Source organism: Rhineura floridana, chromosome 2 (genome assembly GCF_030035675.1).
Source record: "Rhineura floridana isolate rRhiFlo1 chromosome 2, rRhiFlo1.hap2, whole genome shotgun sequence".
In the NCBI taxonomy this organism is placed as follows: Eukaryota; Metazoa; Chordata; class Lepidosauria; order Squamata; family Rhineuridae; genus Rhineura; species Rhineura floridana.
In genome coordinates this window covers 143,405,588-143,427,315 of record NC_084481.1, presented here as the reverse complement: position 1 = coordinate 143,427,315, position 21,728 = coordinate 143,405,588, and the positions used below count along the sequence as shown (strand labels likewise).

At 42.6% G+C, this 21,728-nt stretch overlaps 1 protein-coding gene across 1 annotated transcript in view; it reads left to right on the top strand.

The window, feature by feature from the left end:
* The first annotated feature begins 6,985 nt into the window (after positions 1–6,985).
* The window catches only part of FBXO3 (F-box protein 3), a 46,730-nt gene continuing 31,987 nt past the window's right edge, over positions 6,986–21,728 (top strand). Inside the window, exons 1-2 of the mRNA XM_061610734.1 lie at positions 6,986–7,301; positions 19,045–19,134. Coding sequence (XP_061466718.1) covers positions 7,195–7,301; positions 19,045–19,134 — 197 coding nt within the window. The 5' untranslated portion in view covers positions 6,986–7,194. The remainder of the gene's footprint in view (positions 7,302–19,044; positions 19,135–21,728) is intronic.

Genomic DNA, 21,728 nt, shown 5'->3' with positions numbered 1-21,728 from the left:
ATACAACCGTCAGTCTGGTGCTGCAAATTCACAAAATGAGGAGGCCTCAGGTACTATACTTTTTGTCTTTCTGCTCCCGAATCACCTTCCTTCAATATCTCTATCCCATGCAAGCTAACATTTCATCTTTAGGCTGTGTAGCTTTCAAGCATCTGCCATGATACTCGGAGATTGCCAGTGCTGCAAATTTGAATGGAAAACAATGCATTAAGGCCACTAGTTGATTACAGTGATTCATAACCCAAAAAGGTTCATGCCACTTCAGAGGTATGCACTTGGGTTACAATCTACAAAAAACTTGGTAGCTCTAAACCACCCATTAGTTAATATTTACTGACTACATCTGCGGCAGGAAAATTCAAGTGGACAACTCGTTTTCTTTTCTGCTCCGTGACAAAACAAAACATTCCACATCCCCAGAAAAGAGAAAATAATACTAAACAAAAAAATATTTAAGACATAGGTTGTTTAATTAACATTCATATTCAATAACCACCAAGATTAAGGTTAGGCTTGCATAAGGTTAAGTCTTCACTTTATCATTTGAGACACTGTAAAAAGACATATCTTTGGAAGTATCTTACAAATTTCTAAACAACTCTTCAATCTTTTAAATGAAAGAGTAATAAAATACTATAACACCATGCATTCATAGGAGATCAGACATCTGTCAAGCATTAATGGGAGAAGCTTGACAAGTTAGAAATAGGGTGCATTTTTTTTAGTTGGTCTTCTCCTTTCAGCTCACAATACATACAGTAACTCTTCTGATTTATATAGCGATGCTTCTGCTCGTTTGAAATAGTGGATTAAACAAATGAATAATATTTATTAAGTTTATGTACTACCCTTCTTCCAAAAGCCCTTGGAAGTACCTAGCCTAATAAAAATTCCACCTTACACACTGTCTTCAGATGGCATCTAAAAATTAAGTGTGGGGGCCAACCACACTTCCCCAGGAAAGGAATTCCACAGTTGAGGCAGCACCACAGAGAAAGCCGTGTCTTGAGTCAGTGTCCCATGGACCATGCCTGTTGGTGACATCACCTATGTATTTCGTGTATCCAAATACCTGAGGGATAGAGGTCTAACCCAGGGATGGCCTATTTTTTTCCAGTCCCTGCAGGCTAAATAATTATCTCAGTACTGTCATGTTAGTCATGCCAAGCTAGACATCCCTGTGATAACATACACACTTTTTTTGCAGCACCCTCTTCTTCAGAAGTAGCTTTCTCAGAGCTGAGCTGTCCATGACTGGGCGAGCACAGCACACAGGGCACAGCACATAGACCTCTGCCCTGGATCATTAATTCATTCAACACTGGAAAGACTGGCCAGCTCAGAAGTAATGTAATCCTTGGGAAAGTTCAGTCTACTTTTCTGCCTTCCCAATCTTGAAGGGAAACAAATGGAGGATGGGGAATGAAATAGCCTGGGGGTGGGGCAAATGTAGACTGCATGCTGTCAGTTGGTCATCCCTGACCTAGACAATGAAAAGATATAATGGTAGAATATTACATGGTGTTATTTTTAAATATAACTAGATAAACATGTTGTTGGACTACAACTCCCACCATATCTCACCATTGGCTATGCTGGCTAGAGTTGCTGCAAGACTGCTTTTCCTGCAAGAGACTAACATGGCTACCTCTCTGAAAATAGAAATGTTGGCACACTGTTGGGAAATATAGTTAAATAACTAATCCTTGTCATCAGCCTGGCAACTGATTATGTTTATCAGCTCATTGTACATGGGCCATGCTCACTGGCCATTGGTTTATATCATTCCCCACAGTACAAAAGAAATCCTACAGAAAGTGTTTATTTCAATATTCAACCTATCCTGCCCCAAGTACTTTCACCTGCCAAGATGCTGAAGGACAGTCTTTCATACATGAATGAAAAGATTCTACACACATACTCTCAGCCTGATCTTAACTGATCCATGCATCTCTTGCTAATTTCCACCTGGTCTGGTTACAAAGGCTGCTGCTGCTGCTGCAGGAACCAGGGCCCACTATAGCTACTTGTGTTTTCAGTGTTGCGTGAATGTATTCTAATATGTTAGCAGCAGAGATTAATTTATCTCATGACACTTTGTTTTTATTATATAGTTTGCTGTATTTATAACAAATACTTAACAAGAAAAAAGGATATTAACTTATTCCAAATTCCAGGGCAATCACCATACCATCAGTACATATATTATGCTGGGAAAAATGTACTTGAACCTTAGAGGAAAGTTGCAGCTTCTTTTTTATTTGTTTGTTATGGTCTTTCGTGGTTTTGTATGACTGTGAGGGGGAAAAAGGTGTTTGGGTCAGGGAGTCTATGTATCTATGCTCTTGTTTTCTGTCTTTAAAAGAAAGAAAAACACATAAAGGATTTCTCCAATTCCCCCACACTGTGTTAAAGTGTTGCTGGTGATTGCTCTGATATTAATAACAAAAAGTATAAGTAGCCCTGTTGGAGGGACAGGTACGATAGTGGAGCAAGCAGAAACTTGCCATGAAAGATGGCGCAAATAACAAACAGAAATTTCAATTCTATTTCTGCAACAGGCTGCGTGAAAAAAAAGCATGCACACACACACAGGTAAACAGGAATGGAGAGACAAAGCTGGACTCTTGTACATCCTCCATTCCTCTTGCTAAGACCCCCAAGAATTGGGATGGATGCACAGAGTCCCTAAATAACAATGACCACAGAGTGTCTCTCACTCTCTCCTCCTTGCAATGAGGGAAATTTCTATGTTATTATAGCAAGCCTTCCTTCATCAAAAGATTGGAGCAGTATCTCCCCCTCCCCAAGCACATGGTAAATATGAAATTTGCAGAAAGGGTGCCCTAGTTCACCACAAACCCCCAAAATACAGGTAAGCTACCATCATGCCTCTGGGAAAGCAACAAGGGGCACAGACACATTTGTTAGTTAAAACAAAACATTCAAAACCAACTATTATTACTACTGGCTAAACACCCATGACCCATTCTTCCTTGTAGACAGTGGAACAACTACATAATTTTAACAGCTCTTACGGTGGGGGGGGGCAGTCCTTCAAACGCTTCACTTAGTTCAAAATGTGGTAAGCCAACCTGCTGTGAATGGAGGCCCTCCTGCTCATTCTGCTAACTGGGGCCCTGGACTTCTACCCAAAATCCTGTCCTGACAGCGCCACTGCTTGCAGACTCAAAACCAGGGCACATGAAGCAGAGCAGCACACCTCTGTTCCATCATATGGAACACTGTTTTGGCAACTGTATTGTCCTCCCCACCAAGTGGAGCTCCAAACATAGATGTGGGGGGCGGGATTACCAATGGGAGAGTGGGAGTGGGGATTGAAGCATGTGGAATGAAAAAACACCCTTTCTCAGTCACTTGCGCTTCAACCCCTAAAAAGCGCCTAGTCACAGGAACTAGGCAGGGCTCCAGTGCCTTTCCAGAATGTATGGCAGGCAGCAATGCAACAGGCTCCGCAGTACCCAGCATGGAGATACTGTGATGGAGCCAGCTGAATGTGTTGCATTTCTGTCTTGCAGCTTCCTTAGACACAGGAGCCCTGCAAGGAAGGAGGCAGCCGCATCCTTCAGTGATGCTGGCAGAACTCATTCCACCACTGTTACTGTTCCAGTTCTTATGATGATTACCTGATAAGAAACTCTCACTCCCCCAGTAGTTGCTCCCCTTAGCTGTCTTCAAGATGGGGAACACACAATATGAGAGACCAGTGGATTATTTACCAGCATGCACACTAGGGCAGAAGGGATGCATTGTGATCTTGTCACTGAAGCACTGACTCCAATAGCTCTCAATGTCCCCCCTTCTACACACACATGCATGCTGTCTGTTGCTGCTAGTATGATGATCCAAGCAGTGGTGCTGCAAGATGTGTGGAAGGAAGGCTGATAGCAAGGCAATAAAACCAAAGATTATGGAAGGTGTGGCTAGTTGGGGTTAAGGTTGCTGGGCAAAATAAATGGAATTCTAGGTATACAGGTGCAATCACCTGAATGGGGCAGTTAGCACTAAGCCATCTTAGGTGAACATATGGTTCCTCCAAGCCCTTTCTCCTAGGAGACCGTAGCAGGGATTGAACCTGGCAGGTCTTGCATGCTAGGCCTGTGCTTTTCCATTGAGCTACAACTCCACATATAGCTGCAGTAGTGGGCTCCAGGCTGGGAGTCCTCCCATGCATGGGTCAGGGGGAGAAGGGGTATTGTTATAGGCTAATTTCTGTTCTGTTTATGTTTCCCTTCTACCTATTTCTGTATGTGGAGTGGCACACCTGTGCCTCAGCCCTGCTACTCTCCCTATTTCTGTCTAATAGTGGCAGGATCCCCCAAGAGGTAGGCTTTGCCTTGTGGCAGCCACACGTACCTTCCCATGATGAGATTCAAACCCACATCAGCTATTTCCCATCATAGCCAGCCTTACCATGAGGTGAACAAGAGCCACCTCAGGGGGTGGATGCTGGGTTGGGGAATGGTGACAGCAGCCAGGAAGAATTATGAGTAAGCAGCAGCAAGGTGTTGGTGGACAGAGCAGTATGTCCCTGCTGCCATTAGGTGTGGTAGAAGAGGATGTCCCATCATCATTGTTGATCGCTCATTTGAATCTGATTTCTGCTTGGCTTCTGTACATTGAATTGTGGGGCTACCATTTTGTCCTTCAACTCAGGCAACAACAACAGCAGCAATATTTGAATACTGCCCATTATGAATGAGAGAGAGAAAGAGAGAGAGTGAGAGAGTGTGCGTGTAGGCAATAGTCCTGCAGCAATCTCTGTGCAATGGAGATAGCCAGATATTGCAACTAGAATTTGTTTATCACTTAAATTTATACTGTACCTTTTTGCAACTAGGCACCAAGGCAGTTAAAGCTAATATACATATACAATATAAAAGCCAGTGTAAAACAACAAAGTAAATCACACGAAAGGTCCAGCAAATAAAAGAAAGGCCAGATAAACACAGCATGGCAGGTTAAACACAGCAGCCAACAAAACAAACAACTAGTCTATCCTATTTAGAGGATGGCTGCATTTGGCCTACCATGACATTCAACACCCTGTCCGTGGGAAGCTCTGACTTTCCATCAGTTGCTGATGAATTGTGCTTGGAGGGTGCAAACTGGATTGGATATCATGACATCCTGCACATTTATTGGTGTTTACTACACATGGATAATGTTAAAATGTGACATTATGACTGATCAGTGATGGGGGAGTTCCAAGGATTCTGTGGAAGCAGCTCTTAATGTTGCTATGTTAGCACTTGTTTCAGCATACACACCATACATTTAAAGTACATGGCTTCCCCAAAAGAGTTTTGGGAACTATAGTTTGTTAAGGGTGCTGGGAATTATAGCTTTGTGAGCAGTAAACTACATTTCCCAAGATTCTTTGGGGGAAGTCATGTACTTTAAATGTACTTTAAATGTATGCTGTATATGTAGCCAAATTTTATTTTGCTTTCTCTTTTGCTGTTGGGAGTATATAAATTAATGACTGTATACACATTCACGTTAGCCCTGGCATAATATTTATTTATTTATTATTTGATTTATATCCTGCCCTTTCTCCCAGTAGGAGCAGCTAGCATAGCTAGACCATAGGATCAGCCTATGTTTAGGATTGCAAACCAAAGCTTATAATGCCAAAATCTAGGTGTGTAAATCCCATAAGAACCCTAAATTACACCGAAGCAAATATGATCCATTATATCTGACAAGCACATGTTGATTTGAGAAAGCCAAATGAGCAACATATAATTTGTTTACACCTTAGGCTTCCTTGACTATCTCCAAGATAAAAAAAAGCAACATGTGTTACATAGATTAAGAGCTCATAGAAAACAAATGTATCAAGATACTTCAGAGGAGAATTTCTGGCTTCAATCTTAAGCACACTCACTTGGGGAGTGAGTTCCATTAAACTCAATGGGACTTTTTAACATGCTCCAAATCCAGAGGCATCTGGGAATCTGTAGTGAGAAGAACATTTATAACAACATATGTAGAGACAATCTGTCCGTTATTATTTCATGTATTCTATGGCTGAGCCACCATAATGAAAAACATCTTCTGGCACTGATCCCTCACCTGACTGCCAGGCCACTTAAAAAAGTTAGAAGAAAAAAAGTTGTAATAAATAATTTAACACCTGCCTTGTTATTACAGCATCCGAAATGAGATTAACTGGCATGCTTTGTAAAAGGGACAACAGATTTAGGAATTAATTGCCATTTTATTTAACCTATTCAAGAGGTCTGTTAAACTGTTTTCTTTTTCTAAATTATGTTACCAGTTTCTGAGAAATGCAGTGTGCTGAACGTGTGCTTCATTAGATTAGGGTATCAGCTCCCTCATTACACACTTACAGGCTCCCTCCCTAGAACAGCTGAGCTTGTCTGGACAGTGTGAAATTGGTATTTTGGACTAATTTGACATGTGCTCAAAAATCCCCAGACCCAAATCTAAAAAAGAGAAAAGCCAGCCCTGTTGCATTTCTGCCTGTTGTGCTGCTTTAAAAAGAGCACTTTTAGGATAAATGCACACATGCTGTTCACAACTGTCTAGGCGAGGTGATACTCCATGACCCCTTGTCTGGTGAGATTAAGGCTAAACTCCAATGCACCCTCTAAGACTTGGATAGATCCATACCAATCATTGAAAGCACATCAAATGCACTTTTAAAACACATGACTTCCCCGCAAAGGATCGTGGGAAGTGTAGTTTTTAAGGGTCTTGGGCGCTATAGCTCTGTATGGGGGGGGAACCATAGTTCTCAGGATTCTTTGGGGGAACCAATGTGCTTTAAATGTGTGTTGGATGTGCTTTTAATGTATGTTGTGGACCGTCCCATGATTTCCGGTTACAGCGGGCTGTATTACAGCAGGGGGCCTTTCTTTCTGCGCTCCCATGAGACCGCAGAAGTTAAAGACTTCCATGCTTCGACGCTTCCCCCAGGCACTCTCACCCTCCGCACTCGGGCCCGGCCCTTTCAGCGTGCTGCCGCTGACTGGCCTTTTCTCACTGCGTGTTTTGATAACAAACCAACGTGAGGGGCGGGAGATGCTCGTCAGCCAGGAAGGTAGCAGGCCCCTGTTCGACTTTGTTCAGCCCCTAGCCCAACCCCAGCTGAGCAGGGAGGAGCCTCCGATTTAGGAGCGGAGGGCCGACGAGGCAGGCGTCAAGATGGCGGCGTCCTTTGAGCTGGACTTGCAGCCCCTCAACCTGGAGTTGCTGCCCACTGACCCGCTGCTGCTCATCCTCACCTTCCTGGATTACAGGGACCTCATGAGGTGGGGGGATCCTGGCGCTCGGCGTGGGACGTTCTTGGGAACGGGGAGCTACTTGGCCCGGCGGCGCAGTGTGCCCTCTGCCCCTTTTCCTTCCCTTGTAGGGGCTGCGTTCCTTCTCCTCGCAGAGGAGGGGAAATGGGGAGAAGAAGGGCGATGGCGCCTTCTCCGGGGAAGGTGGGGTTGAAGAGGGCGCGATGGTGATTCAGCTCCCACACCAGTGGTGCGGAGGAGACATCTCGTATCGCGGGCTATGAAGAGGTTCTTGAATAAGGATGATGAAAGAGTGGGGTGGAGGATGTGGCTTGGGTTAAGGTTAGTGGGGGAACGGGGGTGTTTCCTGGATATGGAAGTTGGGTGGGTGTCCCTGTCTGCGGGGAAGCGGCTCTCTTTTTCTCCAGCAGCGTTTGGCGTTCTGGGCTGCTATGCACTGCACAATGCGTGAGACTTTTCTGCCTTGGTTAGGCGTGGGTCCCAAGTGCATTAAAGAACCCTCCAAGCTGTCCCTGTGCTGATAGACAGGTTTCTTTCACCACAGCGTGGCTGTGTCAACAGATGCTTGTGTAACACTGTAAATGCTAGTCTGCTCTAGTGATACCACAAGGTGGATGCCTAAAATCCTCTTACTGGGAGGGAGAAAAATATATTGGTGGGATTTCTAGTATGGGAAGCTTTATCCTTAGTGCAAGGTACATGCCAAGGTGGGTTTCTTGGACTTGATTCAGCATCACATGCTTTGAGTTTGCTAGATGATATACCTGATATGAGTATAACCATCTCCTGGCAATTTTTTTTAAATGAATAGTAGCCACAGGCTGCTCTGCTGTCTAGTTGATAAATTAGGGGAGAGATACAAGCCTTTCCACTTCTATTTCATTTCACACACAAGGCAGATTGACACCATACATTTAAAGTACATCCCACACGCATTTAAATTGTGTGACTTTCCCCAAAGTATAGTGGGAAGTGTGGTTTTTCTCACAGAGCTACAAATTCCCAGAACCCTTAACAAACTACAGTTCCCATGATTCTTTGAGAAAAGGCATGTGCTCTAAATGTGTGTTGGATGTGCCTTAAAAGCTGCTTTTCCACATGCAGTAGAAAATAAATTGGCCCTTGCCATCTTTTCTCCTGCAGGTGGAAAGCAACTGGGAGAGGGGGATTTCTCATGAAATGGCCAGAGAGGAAAAAGTTAAGTAGTGCCCTCCCCACCGTCTTGTCATTCCTCTGATTAAAAGTGAGGCTGTTTCTTGCTTACAGAAAACCACCAGACTATTAAATGCATCCCCCAGGTAATGCCTAGTGTGGTACTTAACCAAAGGCAGTTCACAGTATCATAAAAACATAATGAACACAAACCATCTAAAAACAATCAAAACTGACAAAGGCAGCAACATTAAGAGCTATTAAAACACTAGTAGAACTGCTTTAGATGGGGCCAGCAGCAGCGACAGCACTGGGAAGTGGGATTCCTAAGCAGGGGCCAGGTTGGCAAAGTGCTGGTATGAACTGCGCTTTTAATGTCTGTTCTGGGTAGTGTAGTAAAAGTTTGACATGCTGTGTGTATGCCTTGCAATGGAATCATTCACACGTCCAGATTGTGCCTCTGGCAGTCTGTGCTAAAATTTGAGGTGAATATGGAATCAAAATAAGCAGACCTCTGTAGGAGCTTCCATGTATTATATGAAGTAGACTTCAAAAAACTTCTTTGTTTTTGCTTTTACCCTCTTGAGTCTTTCTTGCATTATTTATGTAGCTACATGAATATGTGCTGCCTTTTGGGACCTACCCACCCAAGGCAACTCACAGTATCAAAAACACAATGAATACAAACAATCTAAAAATAATCAAAACTGCCAAAGGCAGCAACATTAACAGCTATTAAAAGATAATCACCGGGGCATTAGACTGGGTGGCTCCGAAATGCCCTCTCCCCCTGAATAGGACTCAGACGGCACTGTGGTATACTCCACGGTTGTGAACTCTGAGGCAGGAGGTGAGACGGCTAGTGCGACGGTGGTGGAAATCCCACTCTGATGATGATCAGACATGGGTCAGAGCGGCTGCGGCAGCCTACCATGTGGCGATAAGGGCAGCAAAAAAGGATTTTTATGCTGCCTCTATTGCGTCCACAGAGTGCTGTCCCAGGAGGCTGTTCCAAGTGGTCCGAAGCCTGGTCGGTCCAGTTGCTTCGGAACTGATGGGACATTCTAAGACCTCCTGTGATGAGTTTGCAAAGCACTTTGCGGATAAAATCGATTGTCTAAAGAGTGCGATTCTGCACTCTATGGATACAGTGAGCGAGCCAGAGTCGGCCAGTGGTTCTCCGGTGGTGTGGGATCGGTTCCAGCTTCTTCCTTCTGATGAAGTGGAGAAGGTGCTTTCAGCCTTAAGGCCAACCACCTGCTTACTCGACCCTTGCTGCAAGGACAGACTGGGCGAGGGGATCAAGGCGGTGGTAAATGTGTCCTTGAAAGAGGGCGTAATGCCATCAGCCCTCAAGGAGGCAGTAATAAAACCAATTTTAAAGAAGCCCTCCTTGGATCCCCAAGATGTGAACAACTTTCGCCCAATCTCAAACTTACCATTCTTGGACAAGGCTGTCGAGCGGGTGGTGGCGAAGCAGTTGCAAGCGCATTTGGAGGAAGCGGATTATCTGGATCCATTTCAGTCGGGCTTCAGGCCTGGACACGGGACTGAAACAGTCTTGGTCGCCTTGGTGGATGATATGAGGAGAGCATTGGATAGGGGGGAATACACCTTCCTTGTCCTCCTGGATCTCCCAGTGGCTTTTGATACCGTTGACCACGGTATCCTTCTGGACAGCCTGGAGAGGTTAGGCATAGGGGGCACTGTACTGCAGTGGTTCCATTCCTTCCTCTCTGGTAGGCACCAGACCCTTGGACCCTTGGCCTCTCACTTGTGGGGTGCCACAGGGCTCCATCCTCTCTCCGGTGCTATTTAACATCTATATAAAGCCACTGGGGGATATCATCAGGAGATCTGAGCTGCAATGTCACCAATATGCGGATGACACGCAGCTCTCTCTCTCATTTAAATCTTCACCGAGAGTGGCTGTAGAAACCCTGTCCAAGTGCCTGGAGTCGGTGAGTGGCTGGATGGGAAGAAATAAGCTGAAGCTGAACCCTGACAAAACCGAGGTACTGCTCGTGGGAGACAAGGGAAGATTGGGGGATTTGGAGCTGGTGCTCAATGGGGTACAATTGCCCCTGAGAGACCAGGTCCGCAGCCTGGGGGTCATTCTTGACTCCCAAGTGTCCATGGAAGCTCAGGTCTTGGCTGTAAGCAGGGCAGCGCTGTATCAACTCCATCTGATACGGGGGCTGCACCCCTACCTTCCCAATCATCTGCTCCCATCGGTGGTACATGCCCTGGTCGCCTCTCGCCTAGACTACTGTAATGCGTTCTACGTGGGGCTACCCTTGAAAACGGTCCGGAAGCTGCAACTGGTACAGAATGTGGCGGCGCGCCTGATTAAAGGCAGCCGGCGATGAGATCATATCACTCCAGTGCTAAAAGAGTTGCACTGGTTACCAGTTGCTTACCGGGCCCAATTCAAGGTGTTCGTTTTGACCTTTAAATCCCTACACGGTTTTGGCCCAGTCTATCTGAAGGAGTGCCTCCAGCATCATCAGCTATGCCGCCCAACAAGATCAGCCTCAAAAGACCTTCTCTCCATCCCACCAGTTGAAACAGCCAGACTGGTGAGGACTAGGGAGAGGGCTTTTTCAATTGTGGCCCCCACCCTGTGGAACTCCCTCCCAAATGATCTCCGCCAGGCCCCCTCTATAATGAGTTTCCGCCGAGCCTTGAAGACCTGGCTCTTTAGGCAGGCTTTTGAGGTGGGCTAGGTTTTACTATTATTGCTTCAGATTTTTAATGTTTAATGTATTTGTATGTTTTATTTTGTATGTCGCCCAGAGTGGCTGGACAACCAGCCAGATGGGCAACTAATAAATTTAATAATAAATAAATAAATATTTATATTTAAGTTCAAGGTTCTAGTTTTGGTGTAGAAAGCCCTATACATCTTGGGACCAGGATACCTGAAAGATTGTCTTACCCCTTATATACGCAGTCGATCACTGTGCTCTGCAGGTGAGGGTCTCCTGCAGATACCATCTTATCAGGAGGTCAGTTCTGCACAACATAGGAAACGGACCTTTAGTGCAGTGGCACCTACCCTTTGGAATTCCCTCCCCTTAAATATTAGACAGACACCATCTCTGTTATCTTTTTGGCACCTACTGAAGACCTTCCTGTTTCAACAACCCTTTTAAGCCTTTTAAGTAGAGACCTTATCCCAATCTGTGTCTGTGTTCAAACTGCTTTTTAATATGGTTTTAAACCTTTTTTTAAAAGAAAGATGTTTTTAAATTGTGTTTTAAAAAATGTTTTTAAAGATACTTTGTTTTAATATGTTTTTTAAGGATGTTTTTTAATGTCTGTTTTTATGATGTTTGTGTTTTTAATGCTTTTGTTTGCCGCCCTGGGCTCCTACTGGGAGGAAGGGCGGGATATAAATCTAATCAATCAATCAATCAATAATAAAAGTGCAGATGAGATCAGTGGTGGTTACTTTTAAGCAAGTATGAATTGGCTACATTAGACCACTTTTGTAACTGTTCTTACTGTGTTACCATGAATGGCATTCAGACATCACTAAGTGTGCTTGGGATAGCAGGCTTACAGTGCAGTCGTATGCATGTTTACTTGGAAGTAAGTTCCACTCTGTGAGCTTTGTAACCTGGGAAGTGTGTTTAGGATTGCAATCTTAATGTTCAAAAATTCAGCGCAGCTGAAGGTCTGTTATAAAACATAAATTGATTAGCTAAGTAAAATACTGTGTGGGGTGCAGTCAGTAAGTAGAAAACTAAGTAGCAAAGAACGTTTTCAGAGAATGGTGTCGAAGAGGACTATAATTTGGAAGCTATCTAGTTCACAAACATGTCCATTATCGCATAAGTGGAGAAACGATTCAGAGAATGGATAAAAATACTAAAGAAATAGTTTGGAAGCTAAAGATACCAAAAGTAACATAATGAAAGTTAGTAAATCAGTTCATTTAAAAGTTAAACATAGAAAGTATGAGGTCATTTAAAAAAAACAAAACTAAGAAATGACTAGAGAATAAAATAAAAAAGGTAAAGAAAATGCAATCTTGTGCATTTTTTTCTTTAATAGTACTTTTAAGAAGCAGAAAAAATTGAGACTGTGTATTCCTGAAAGTAATGAATTAAAACAGAGATCAATAAAGGTTGATTAAATACAGTGATAGAAAGAAACTGGATGGATGATGAGTAATAGGTTACACTAAGCATAACACTGAATTTGAAGATACATAAGTCTGTATCAATGAAAACCAATCAATAAACAAACTGATAAATACTATGAAAAGTCTTGGACTTCCGGGAAGGGTGACTTAGCCTGTGCCTGCTTTTGAGACGGGCTCCTGCCTCAAAAGAAGCTTATTCAGATATATCAGTCAGTTTTTTCTTTTTTTTTTGACTGATTAAACTTCTCCCGGGTAGGGAGAAACGAAGAGATTAACCTCAAAGCCTATTTTTGTTGGGACGACCAGATCTCATTAATTTATGGGACGAGGTCCAGCCGACGAAGGTGGGACGGATTTTCAACAGCAAGCTCTATCTGTTAAAGCGAACGTTCATCTTATCTTCTAAGAGAGAACGCACTAACAGGCAAGCACCCTTCTTTCTATATTTTTCTTTTACTTGACTTAAATTGTTGCTGTTTAAAAGAGATTTGCCAGATTGATCAGTTTTTGACATCTCACTGGGGAGCCATAACTTCTCTCTGCTACGCACTAATTAATAGCTTATCTCTGTTTTTGTTGCAAAAAGCTGTCCTGGATTTGCATTCTAAAGATATACACAGAAGAGGGATTTCTATTCCAGATTTTTATTTTGAAAAATATTATACTGTTTTGAGACTACTCTCTTTTTGGTCTATTTTATTTTGACGAATCTGTTTCTTGACGATTGCCATTAATTGTTTCGATCCTGGGAACTGCATTTTGTTTACTTAACTATTGGAGAGATAAGGCTGTCTGCTCTGTTTATACTGTGATGTCACCAAGTTTGGAGAATTAACCCAATTGTTGCTGAAATAAGAAGTGGTTTTCCTATATTTTTCTTTTAAAATGGCAATTAAGAAAGTGGCTGAAAATCTGGAAATAACTATGTTTCAGAAAATAATGGATGAGATTGAGATAATGAAAATTGAATTGAGTAAAATGAAGCAGGAGATTAAAGATATAAGGGTCCCTGTGAGAGAGGTGACCCTGGAAGGGGTCCCTGTGAGAGAGGAGACCCCGGAGATTGGAACAGGGGTCCCTGTGAGAGAGGAGACCCTGGAGACTGGAATAGGGGTCCCTGTGAGAGAGGAGATCCCGGAGATTGGAACCAACGTGGAACAGGAACAAGATTTGGAGTCTATGGACTTTAGAAATAAAATCTATTGTTTGGAACTCAATGTTATCTCTGAAGAAATGAATGAAGATTCTAGAGATAAAGTTATCAATGGCATGGATAATCTTCTGGACTGGAATGATGTGATGGAGCCCAATATAGAGAAAATCTATGGAATTAACTGCAGCCATGTGACAATGGAAAAACTTTTAAGAGATGACCCAGTGTATTTTGAAAAAAAGAACAGAGATATGATTTTACAGCAGTATTTCAGCAACCTATTCAGAATGGATGGCAAGAAAATATTTGGGATAGAGGTAATTCCCATCAGACTCTTACTATATGACTATGGCTTTGACAGCAAGATTATTATGGAATACTGATAATGGAAGATTGGATATTGAAATTACTGGACTTAACAAGACTACTGAAGATGGAAGATGGAAAATGGAACTAATAGAGATAATAGAACAATGGCTACTGAAATTATTGAACCTAACAGATTCTGATGTGATGGATTAATTGAAATGTTTATTTTGACTATGGTTATGACAATAAGATTATCATAATTAGTAATGAGATGGATTAATCGATATGCTTATCTGGAAAAAAAAATTGATAGATATATTTCTTAAAGAATTGAAACCTCTCTTTGACTTTTTGTGGAAAGAATAAAGTAATGTTTATGAGATTTGATGATTAAGTAAGATAACTACTGGAGGAAAGTGATTTTATAATATGACTTAAGAGACAGGATTGTTATATATTATAGACTTATAACTGATTTGATCTTTGACAAATGGGAAGTCAATATTTTACTCTTTATTTTTTATTTTTGTTTTTTTTTTCTTTTTTTCTTTTTGTTTAACTATTTTTGATTTTGTTTTTTGTCTTTGAATGTTTTATGATTTTGTCTTGTATGTTTTATGAAAATCTGAATAAAAATTATTGAAAAAAAAAAAAAAAAAAAAGAAAAGTCTTCTGCATTTTCTTTCAAAAACCAAAAGAATAGATGCAAACATGTAAAATAAATAATATTTGTCGTCTGAAAAGTTCTTAACTTTGCAAAAACTCATACTTAAAATGGAGAAACAGGTTACTGACAGAGCAAACCCCAAAGATGATGGAGGGTTTATTTGAAGAGGTGTTTGTCTGCCCTGCCCAGATCTGGATCCACTGCTGGGAGACCTGCTGGAGAGTAGCGCCCCAGTACACCCACCCAAATGGCAGGTAGCAAAAGATAGCAGAAACTCCTGAAATAGGGAGGAGCTGAGCTGGCACAGAATCCACTTGCTGCTGTCACATCGTAATAATGGGCCCGATCCGGGCCTCTTCACTGGGCCAGCCTGGAAGCTGGCATAGCAAAGAGGCATTTTTCCTGCTCGCCCACCTTCTACTCTGGCTGGTACTAGCAGTGAATGTACAGATGCGGCGATGACTTTGTCGTTCCCATCAGTCCCCACTACTATTTATAACATATAAATTGTATGACAATGATTAACAAGCAGAGATTTTAAATAAAATAACATTTTATTATGAACTAGAACTAACATGTTCATAACTAAAGTTGATATCCAATATCATGTGAGCAGATTTCCCCTTCCTTTCTTCACCCGGCAGCCCCCATATGCCCCCAAAATCTCCTCTGGAGGATTGAAGAGCTCTCTGGAGCAGATTTGTGTATGGGGGGCTACAAAGAAGAGGAGAGTAAAAGGATAATGTTGCACAAGTGTGCAGTTGGTGAACATCATTGGCTGACACTCTTAGAAAGCAACAGTAACCCCCAAATTTTGCTTTCACAAAAAATGATTTACGCATTTTTTTTAAAAGGGTGAGATAAAAAAAGGCCTTAAATTTTTCACTGGGTCCCTCTTATTTCTAGAATCCCCATTGCTTAAAACTGCCAAGGAACATGTTGCATAGTAATACTTGACTGTTGCTCCTTTATAGCAAAAGATGTGAAAATAGTGTTCAACTTACTTAAAATCTTATCTTACAAAAATATTTCATTACAAAAGATATCTAATGCTCATTGCCAGTGCCATTATGTTGTGTTGTTGGACTTTATCCCAACATCTTAGAGGGTATCTTAGAGGTGGTGTTGGATTCTGTGGGCTGCATTCAGCTAACTTTATGCAAGTGGATTCTGCCCTCTTCTCCATCCATGTGCATCTGTCATGTGTACACTGTCCTCAAATATACTCTGCAGGGTTGGGGTAACTCCCAGAACGGATTTGGGGAAGATGCAAGGGGGGGGAGAGAGGGGGAGATTTTCTCTTGAATAAGGAGCCTTAGCACTATATTGAATACAACCCTATATCATTATCACTATACCATTATCTTGTGTGTTTCTGTAAACACACCCTGCTGTGTACATCACCCTAAATGAAACCATGGCTTAGCATGAATGTGTGGGCTCCAGGAGAAGAGATGTTTATATTTGTTGCTGTGCCATGCTGAGCTAAGCCACAGTTTGCTTTAGTATGTTGTCTGACTCTCGCTAGTGGTTTACCTCTCCTGGACAAATCATACACTGTAAACCTTACAACAGACCTTCATTACATCTGTTGGATAGCCTGGAGAGAGCTAAACCATGAACCTGAGTTTGGATGATGCTAAGCCAAACTATAGCTTAGCTCAGCATGGCAGCGAAATGCCTGGGAGGTGCAAAGCAGCTGCAAGGTCTTATCTGGGAGCCAGTGTGGTTGTGCTAAGCCATGGTATCCCTAAACTTACCGTTATTTGTATCTAACTTACTGTATTTTTATTATAGTGCATGCCTCAGTTTCTGTGTTATGATGTGATCTGATAGTGGTAATGTGTGAAAATGAAAGATATACTCTGTTGCAAGTACCATGTACTCAAATGGCCATGCATTTCAATGTTAATGGAAATTTTGCACAAACTTTTCCTTAAGGGTACGGAGGTGTGTATTCCATGCTATTACAGAATCTTGTATAAAGGGCTGAGTTTGGCATCCTTTAAAATCAAAGTTCAGTGCTGATAATTAAGGTGCTGTATTTGCTGGAAGCTAAGAAACCAAACAAAGGCTAGGTAGGGTGTCCCGTGGTTAGAAAATGGGGCTTTAGTGTTCTCTTCCATTTCCTATAGCAATTGTTCCATGTTGCCATTTGTTTCATTTGTTAAAAATTGCTGTCCTTCAGTCCTTGCCAGAGGCGGCAATATTATTGAAAAGCTGAAGCTCGGAAGTTTAAAAACTTGGGCAAAATCACAAATTATGCAGGTGTGTATATAAATAAATAGCTTCATTACATCACTGGATTTGAGTTTCTATGATGTCTCCTATATCTGTCACAAGCAATAGAATTACTGGTGACCTGTTACTTGCAGAGTCCAAACAATTTATACCTAATAGCTTCCTGAACAATGGTAGGTGAACCAGCTGTGTACCCGGCATATGCTGGGGGGTAAAGAAAGGCCGGGGAAGGAACTGGCAATCCCATCCCATATATACGGTCTGCCTACTAAACATCGCAAGATGTCACCCTAAGAGTCGGAAACTAGTCACACTACAAGTGCGGGGACACCTTTACCTTTTTACTGCTTTAGTGATTATCAGCACAATCCAAACCCAAGATCCACCAGGATGAGAGAGTTTGGATTCTGTGGATCTTGGGTTTGACTGCTTAACTGGGGTGACACTAGGGTTAAGTCCCTCACCCTGGCTTAGCTAGCATAGCGTAAGCCAGTGTAAGTTCCCAAATAGGGTTGTTGTGGGGTGTGGTGGGAGTGGGATAGGGCAAGGAGAGAGACTTATTCCAAACCCCTTTCAGCATGGTCATGTGATCTAGCAACCTGGTGGAACTTAGAGGTTATTTCTGTACTCTTCCCCCCTCCTTTTTTTGCAGTGGGCTGGTTTTGCATAATTGAAAAAGCTGAACTACATGTTGGAACCTACTCTGTACATGCAGGTTGTATTCTGTGGACTGAGACAATTACCAAAGACTGTGATCTTAATTGTGACTTACTTCATTGTAAATAAGAATCCAGTGTCAGGTTTATAGGCCTAAAAGACTGGATTATTGATGGATACTGGGTGTTCTTTAATGTTCAGAATATGGCTCCAAGGATCTATGAAAAGATAGGTCTATCTTCCTCCCTCTTTCTTCCAGCAAAGCTGTTCCTACAAGTCTGGGAACTCTACTGAACAGCATTCAAAGCAGTGTTAGGGGTGCTTTCTGTGACTTTCTTCATGATTCTTCTGAATTTGGGGATGGGATGGAGGAGCCAATGATATAGAAAAAAATTAATTTGGAGATATTTATGTAACTTTGGTAAATAGGTTGATTTTTTTGGTCTAGTTTAGAATGGAGGCTCAAAGTCTATTATTAAACCTTACTTAAGCTGGCATGGCTTTACTCATACAGCTTATTCATATATACCAAATTATAATAATAAAATTTAAGCTGCATATTTAAGCTGTTGATGTATTTTGTTTATTAAAAATATTTATAACCCACCCTTCATCAATATGGATACCAAGGCGGGGTACAAAACATGAAAGAAAAGCAAGCAACCAAATGTTTAAAAGAAACCCCACAATAATACTAAAAGACACTGTTAACAGCCAAGGCAGCTAAAAACAACAGACCAGGTGAAACAATAATCAACTTAGAAAGCTTCAAATGCCTGGGAAAATGTGCCTGAGTGCAGAATGTGGTCTCATAATTCTAGATTAACTAAAGCTTCTGAGTCTTCTTCAAGAGCATGTTACTCAGTATAGTAACAACTTGCTTTATTCCTGAATATGGTAACAACTTACTGTAACACATCTATTTTGTCAGAATTCAGCTTCCATTTATTGGCCCTTACCCAGCTCGTTACCTAAGTCAAGCAATAATCGGAATACTGATGACACCTCACTCTAACCAAGGATAGGAGACCTTTGGCTCTTCAAACGTTGTTGGACTACAGCTACCATCATTTGCAACCAATTGCCATGCTGATTAGGGCTGTTGGGAGTTGGAGTTCACCAACATCAGGAGAGGCATGGGTTTCCCACTCCACTTTACACCCTCTGATGACATCACCCAGCAGCTTCGGGGGGTGCAGATGGAAGCTCCTAGGACTCCATAACACAACTGCTGTGGAGCAGTGATGAAAATGCATTAGGGTATGAGTCTTAGAAAAATGAGTCTTAAAGATATATGTAAAACCATGCATAATTTTTAACTTCTATAACTAGAAATTCTTCAACATCTGTATTAAAAGTATAAGCGTAATAACCTGGTTTTTTATTACTTGTACGCAAATTTAAATTGACTTTGTCTTTACAGCTGCTGTTACGTAAGTCGTAGATTAAATCAACTTTCAAGTCATGATCCGCTGTGGAGGAGGCACTGTAAGAAATACTGGCTTTTGTCTGAGTGAGTATGGATAGTGTTTGATTTTCATAAACTCAGAAATGTTTTCAACTACTACTTTCCCATCAAGTAAACTTACAGCTTTTGTATGCTGCTTCTTGGTTTAAAAGTTAGGTTTTTAAAAAATAAATATGAAATAGCTGAAAGAATATGCAAGCATCAGCTCAAGGTAGTATCTGTTATCAAAGAATAACTTCTCTTCCAAAGATGTTGGATGGTGGTGACTCTCCTGTAGATGTAATAGAATAGCTCAGGTTATTATACAACCATGAGAATGGCTGTATACTATAGCCAGCGTGGATTTTTCACATTCCGCAATGTTAAATTGAAAATACCCCCATGCCATTCTGATGCTTCCCATAAGCTCATTTCAAAACAAAACTTTACAAAACTTATAGTCCTGAACTCAGAAACGCTTGCTTAACAACTCTCAATTTTCATGGTGATAAACAAAACAGTCAGAAAGAATTGACAGTTCAAAGTCTAAAGAGAGAGAAAAACCAGATCCCTCTTGGACTTTTTTCTCTCATAGTTCTCATAATCTGTTGAAATTCATTAAAAATCAGCCATGTTCACAAAGTACCTGTAATTCTAATACTGACCTTGCCCCATACTCTGACCTTTATCTTCTGCAGTTTAAAAGTTAAAAAAAATGCCTGGCTGATTTTTAATTAATTTAATAAATTTTGCATTGAACTGAATGATAATGTCAGGCATGCTCAGTAAGAACCAACTGTGAGTGTTCTAAAAGCCAGACTCACAGCTGCTTGGCTTGCCTAATCAGGGTGCCACTCCCACACCAGACTTTTATTTCACGTGAGACAGTTGTGGCTTACCTCAGAGAATCCTGGGACGTGTAGTTTATGAAGGGTGCTGAGAGGAGACTGCTATTCTCCTGACAGAGCTCCAGTGGCCAGAGTGGTTGAACAGTCAGCTGCTCTGCTTGAAGCTCTGTGAGAGGAACAGGGTGTCTCTTAGCAACTCCCAGCACCTTTCACTACTTCCCAGGATTCTTTGGGAGAAGCCATCTGGTGTGGATGTGGCCAGGGACAGCTTTGGTTTAAATTTGGGTGGGAGGCTACATTTCTGCTGTAGAATAAGAAGGTGGGGGAAACCCTGAAAAGCAATGATACTGTTCACAGTGTTTTCCTTTTGGAAAGGAAAGGGGCTTCCCCTCTGCCCAGTGCCCACCCATCCAATCTCCTCCCCTCCCCTTCCTGCCCTCCTCCCCCACCCCTCCCCAGGTCAGTTTCACCTATCCTAAGCATAATTGCACAGGAGTAAATCCCACTGAACTCAAAAAGCATGCAAATGATCCAACCTGCCCTCCCCTTCTCCTCCCTCCTATCCCCTTCCTCTTGCCCCTTCACTCTCCCTTCCTTCACCCCACCCTTCCCCATCCCCTCCTTCCCTCTCCTCCTCCTTCCCCTCCCCCTCCCTCCAGTTTTACCTATCCTAGGACTACAACCTGGGAGACCAGGGTTCAAATCCCCACACAGCCATGAAGCTCACCTCTGCCCAGTGCCCACCCATCCAGTCTCCTCCCCCTCCCCTCCCTGCCCCTCCCTCAGGTCAGTGTTGGATTACAACTTGGTAGAAGAGGGTTTGAATCCCCACACAGCCATGAAGCTCACTGGGTGACCTTGGGCCAGTCACTGCCTCTCAGCCTCAGAGGAAGGCAATGGTAAAACTACCACTGAATACCGTTTACCATGAAAACGCTATTCATAGGGTCGCCATAAATCAGGATCGACTTGAAGGCAGTCCATTTCCATTTTGAAACATGATTGCTCAGAAATAAATCCCATTGAACTCAAAAAGTATGCAACTGATCAAACCCACCCTCCCTTCTCCTCCCTCCTATCCCCTCCCCTCCAATCACCTCCTTCCCCACCCCCACGCCATGTTAAGTTTTACCTATCTTAAGCATGATTGCACAGGAGTAAGTCCCATCGAACTCACTAAGCATGTAAATGATCAAACCTTCCCTCCTCTGACCCTTCCTTTGCCCCTCCCCCTCCAATCCCCTCCTTCCCCCTCCCCCTCCTTCCGCTTCCCTCTCACCTCCCTTTCTCCTTCCCTCTCCTCTCCTCTCCCCTCCTCCTGCTCCTCCCCCATGCTCAGTTTTACCTATCCTAACCATGATTAAATTAATGTAAATGTACTGCCTTCAAGTCGATTCTGACTTATGGCGACCCTATGAATAAGGTTTTCATGAGGCTGAGAGGCAGTGACTGGCCCAAGGTTACCCAGTGAGCTTCATGGCTATGTGGGGATTCGAACTCTTGTCTCCCAGGTCGTAGTCCAACACCTTAACCGCTACACCACATAGGAGTAAATCCCATTGAAATCAATAGCATGCAAATGATCAGACCTGGCTCCCCCCCCCCCCATACGGCCAGATAGGTGACCTAAAAAATAAAATTTTATTATTATTATAATATTCCCTTCTCCTCTCCCTTCCTCCTTCCCTCCCCTCTTCCTTCTTCCCTGCCCACTCCACCTGTCCCTCCTTCCCTCCCCCCCCGGTTAGTTTTATTTATTTATTTATTAGATTTATTAGTCGCCCATCTGGCTGGTTGTCCAGCCACTCTTTT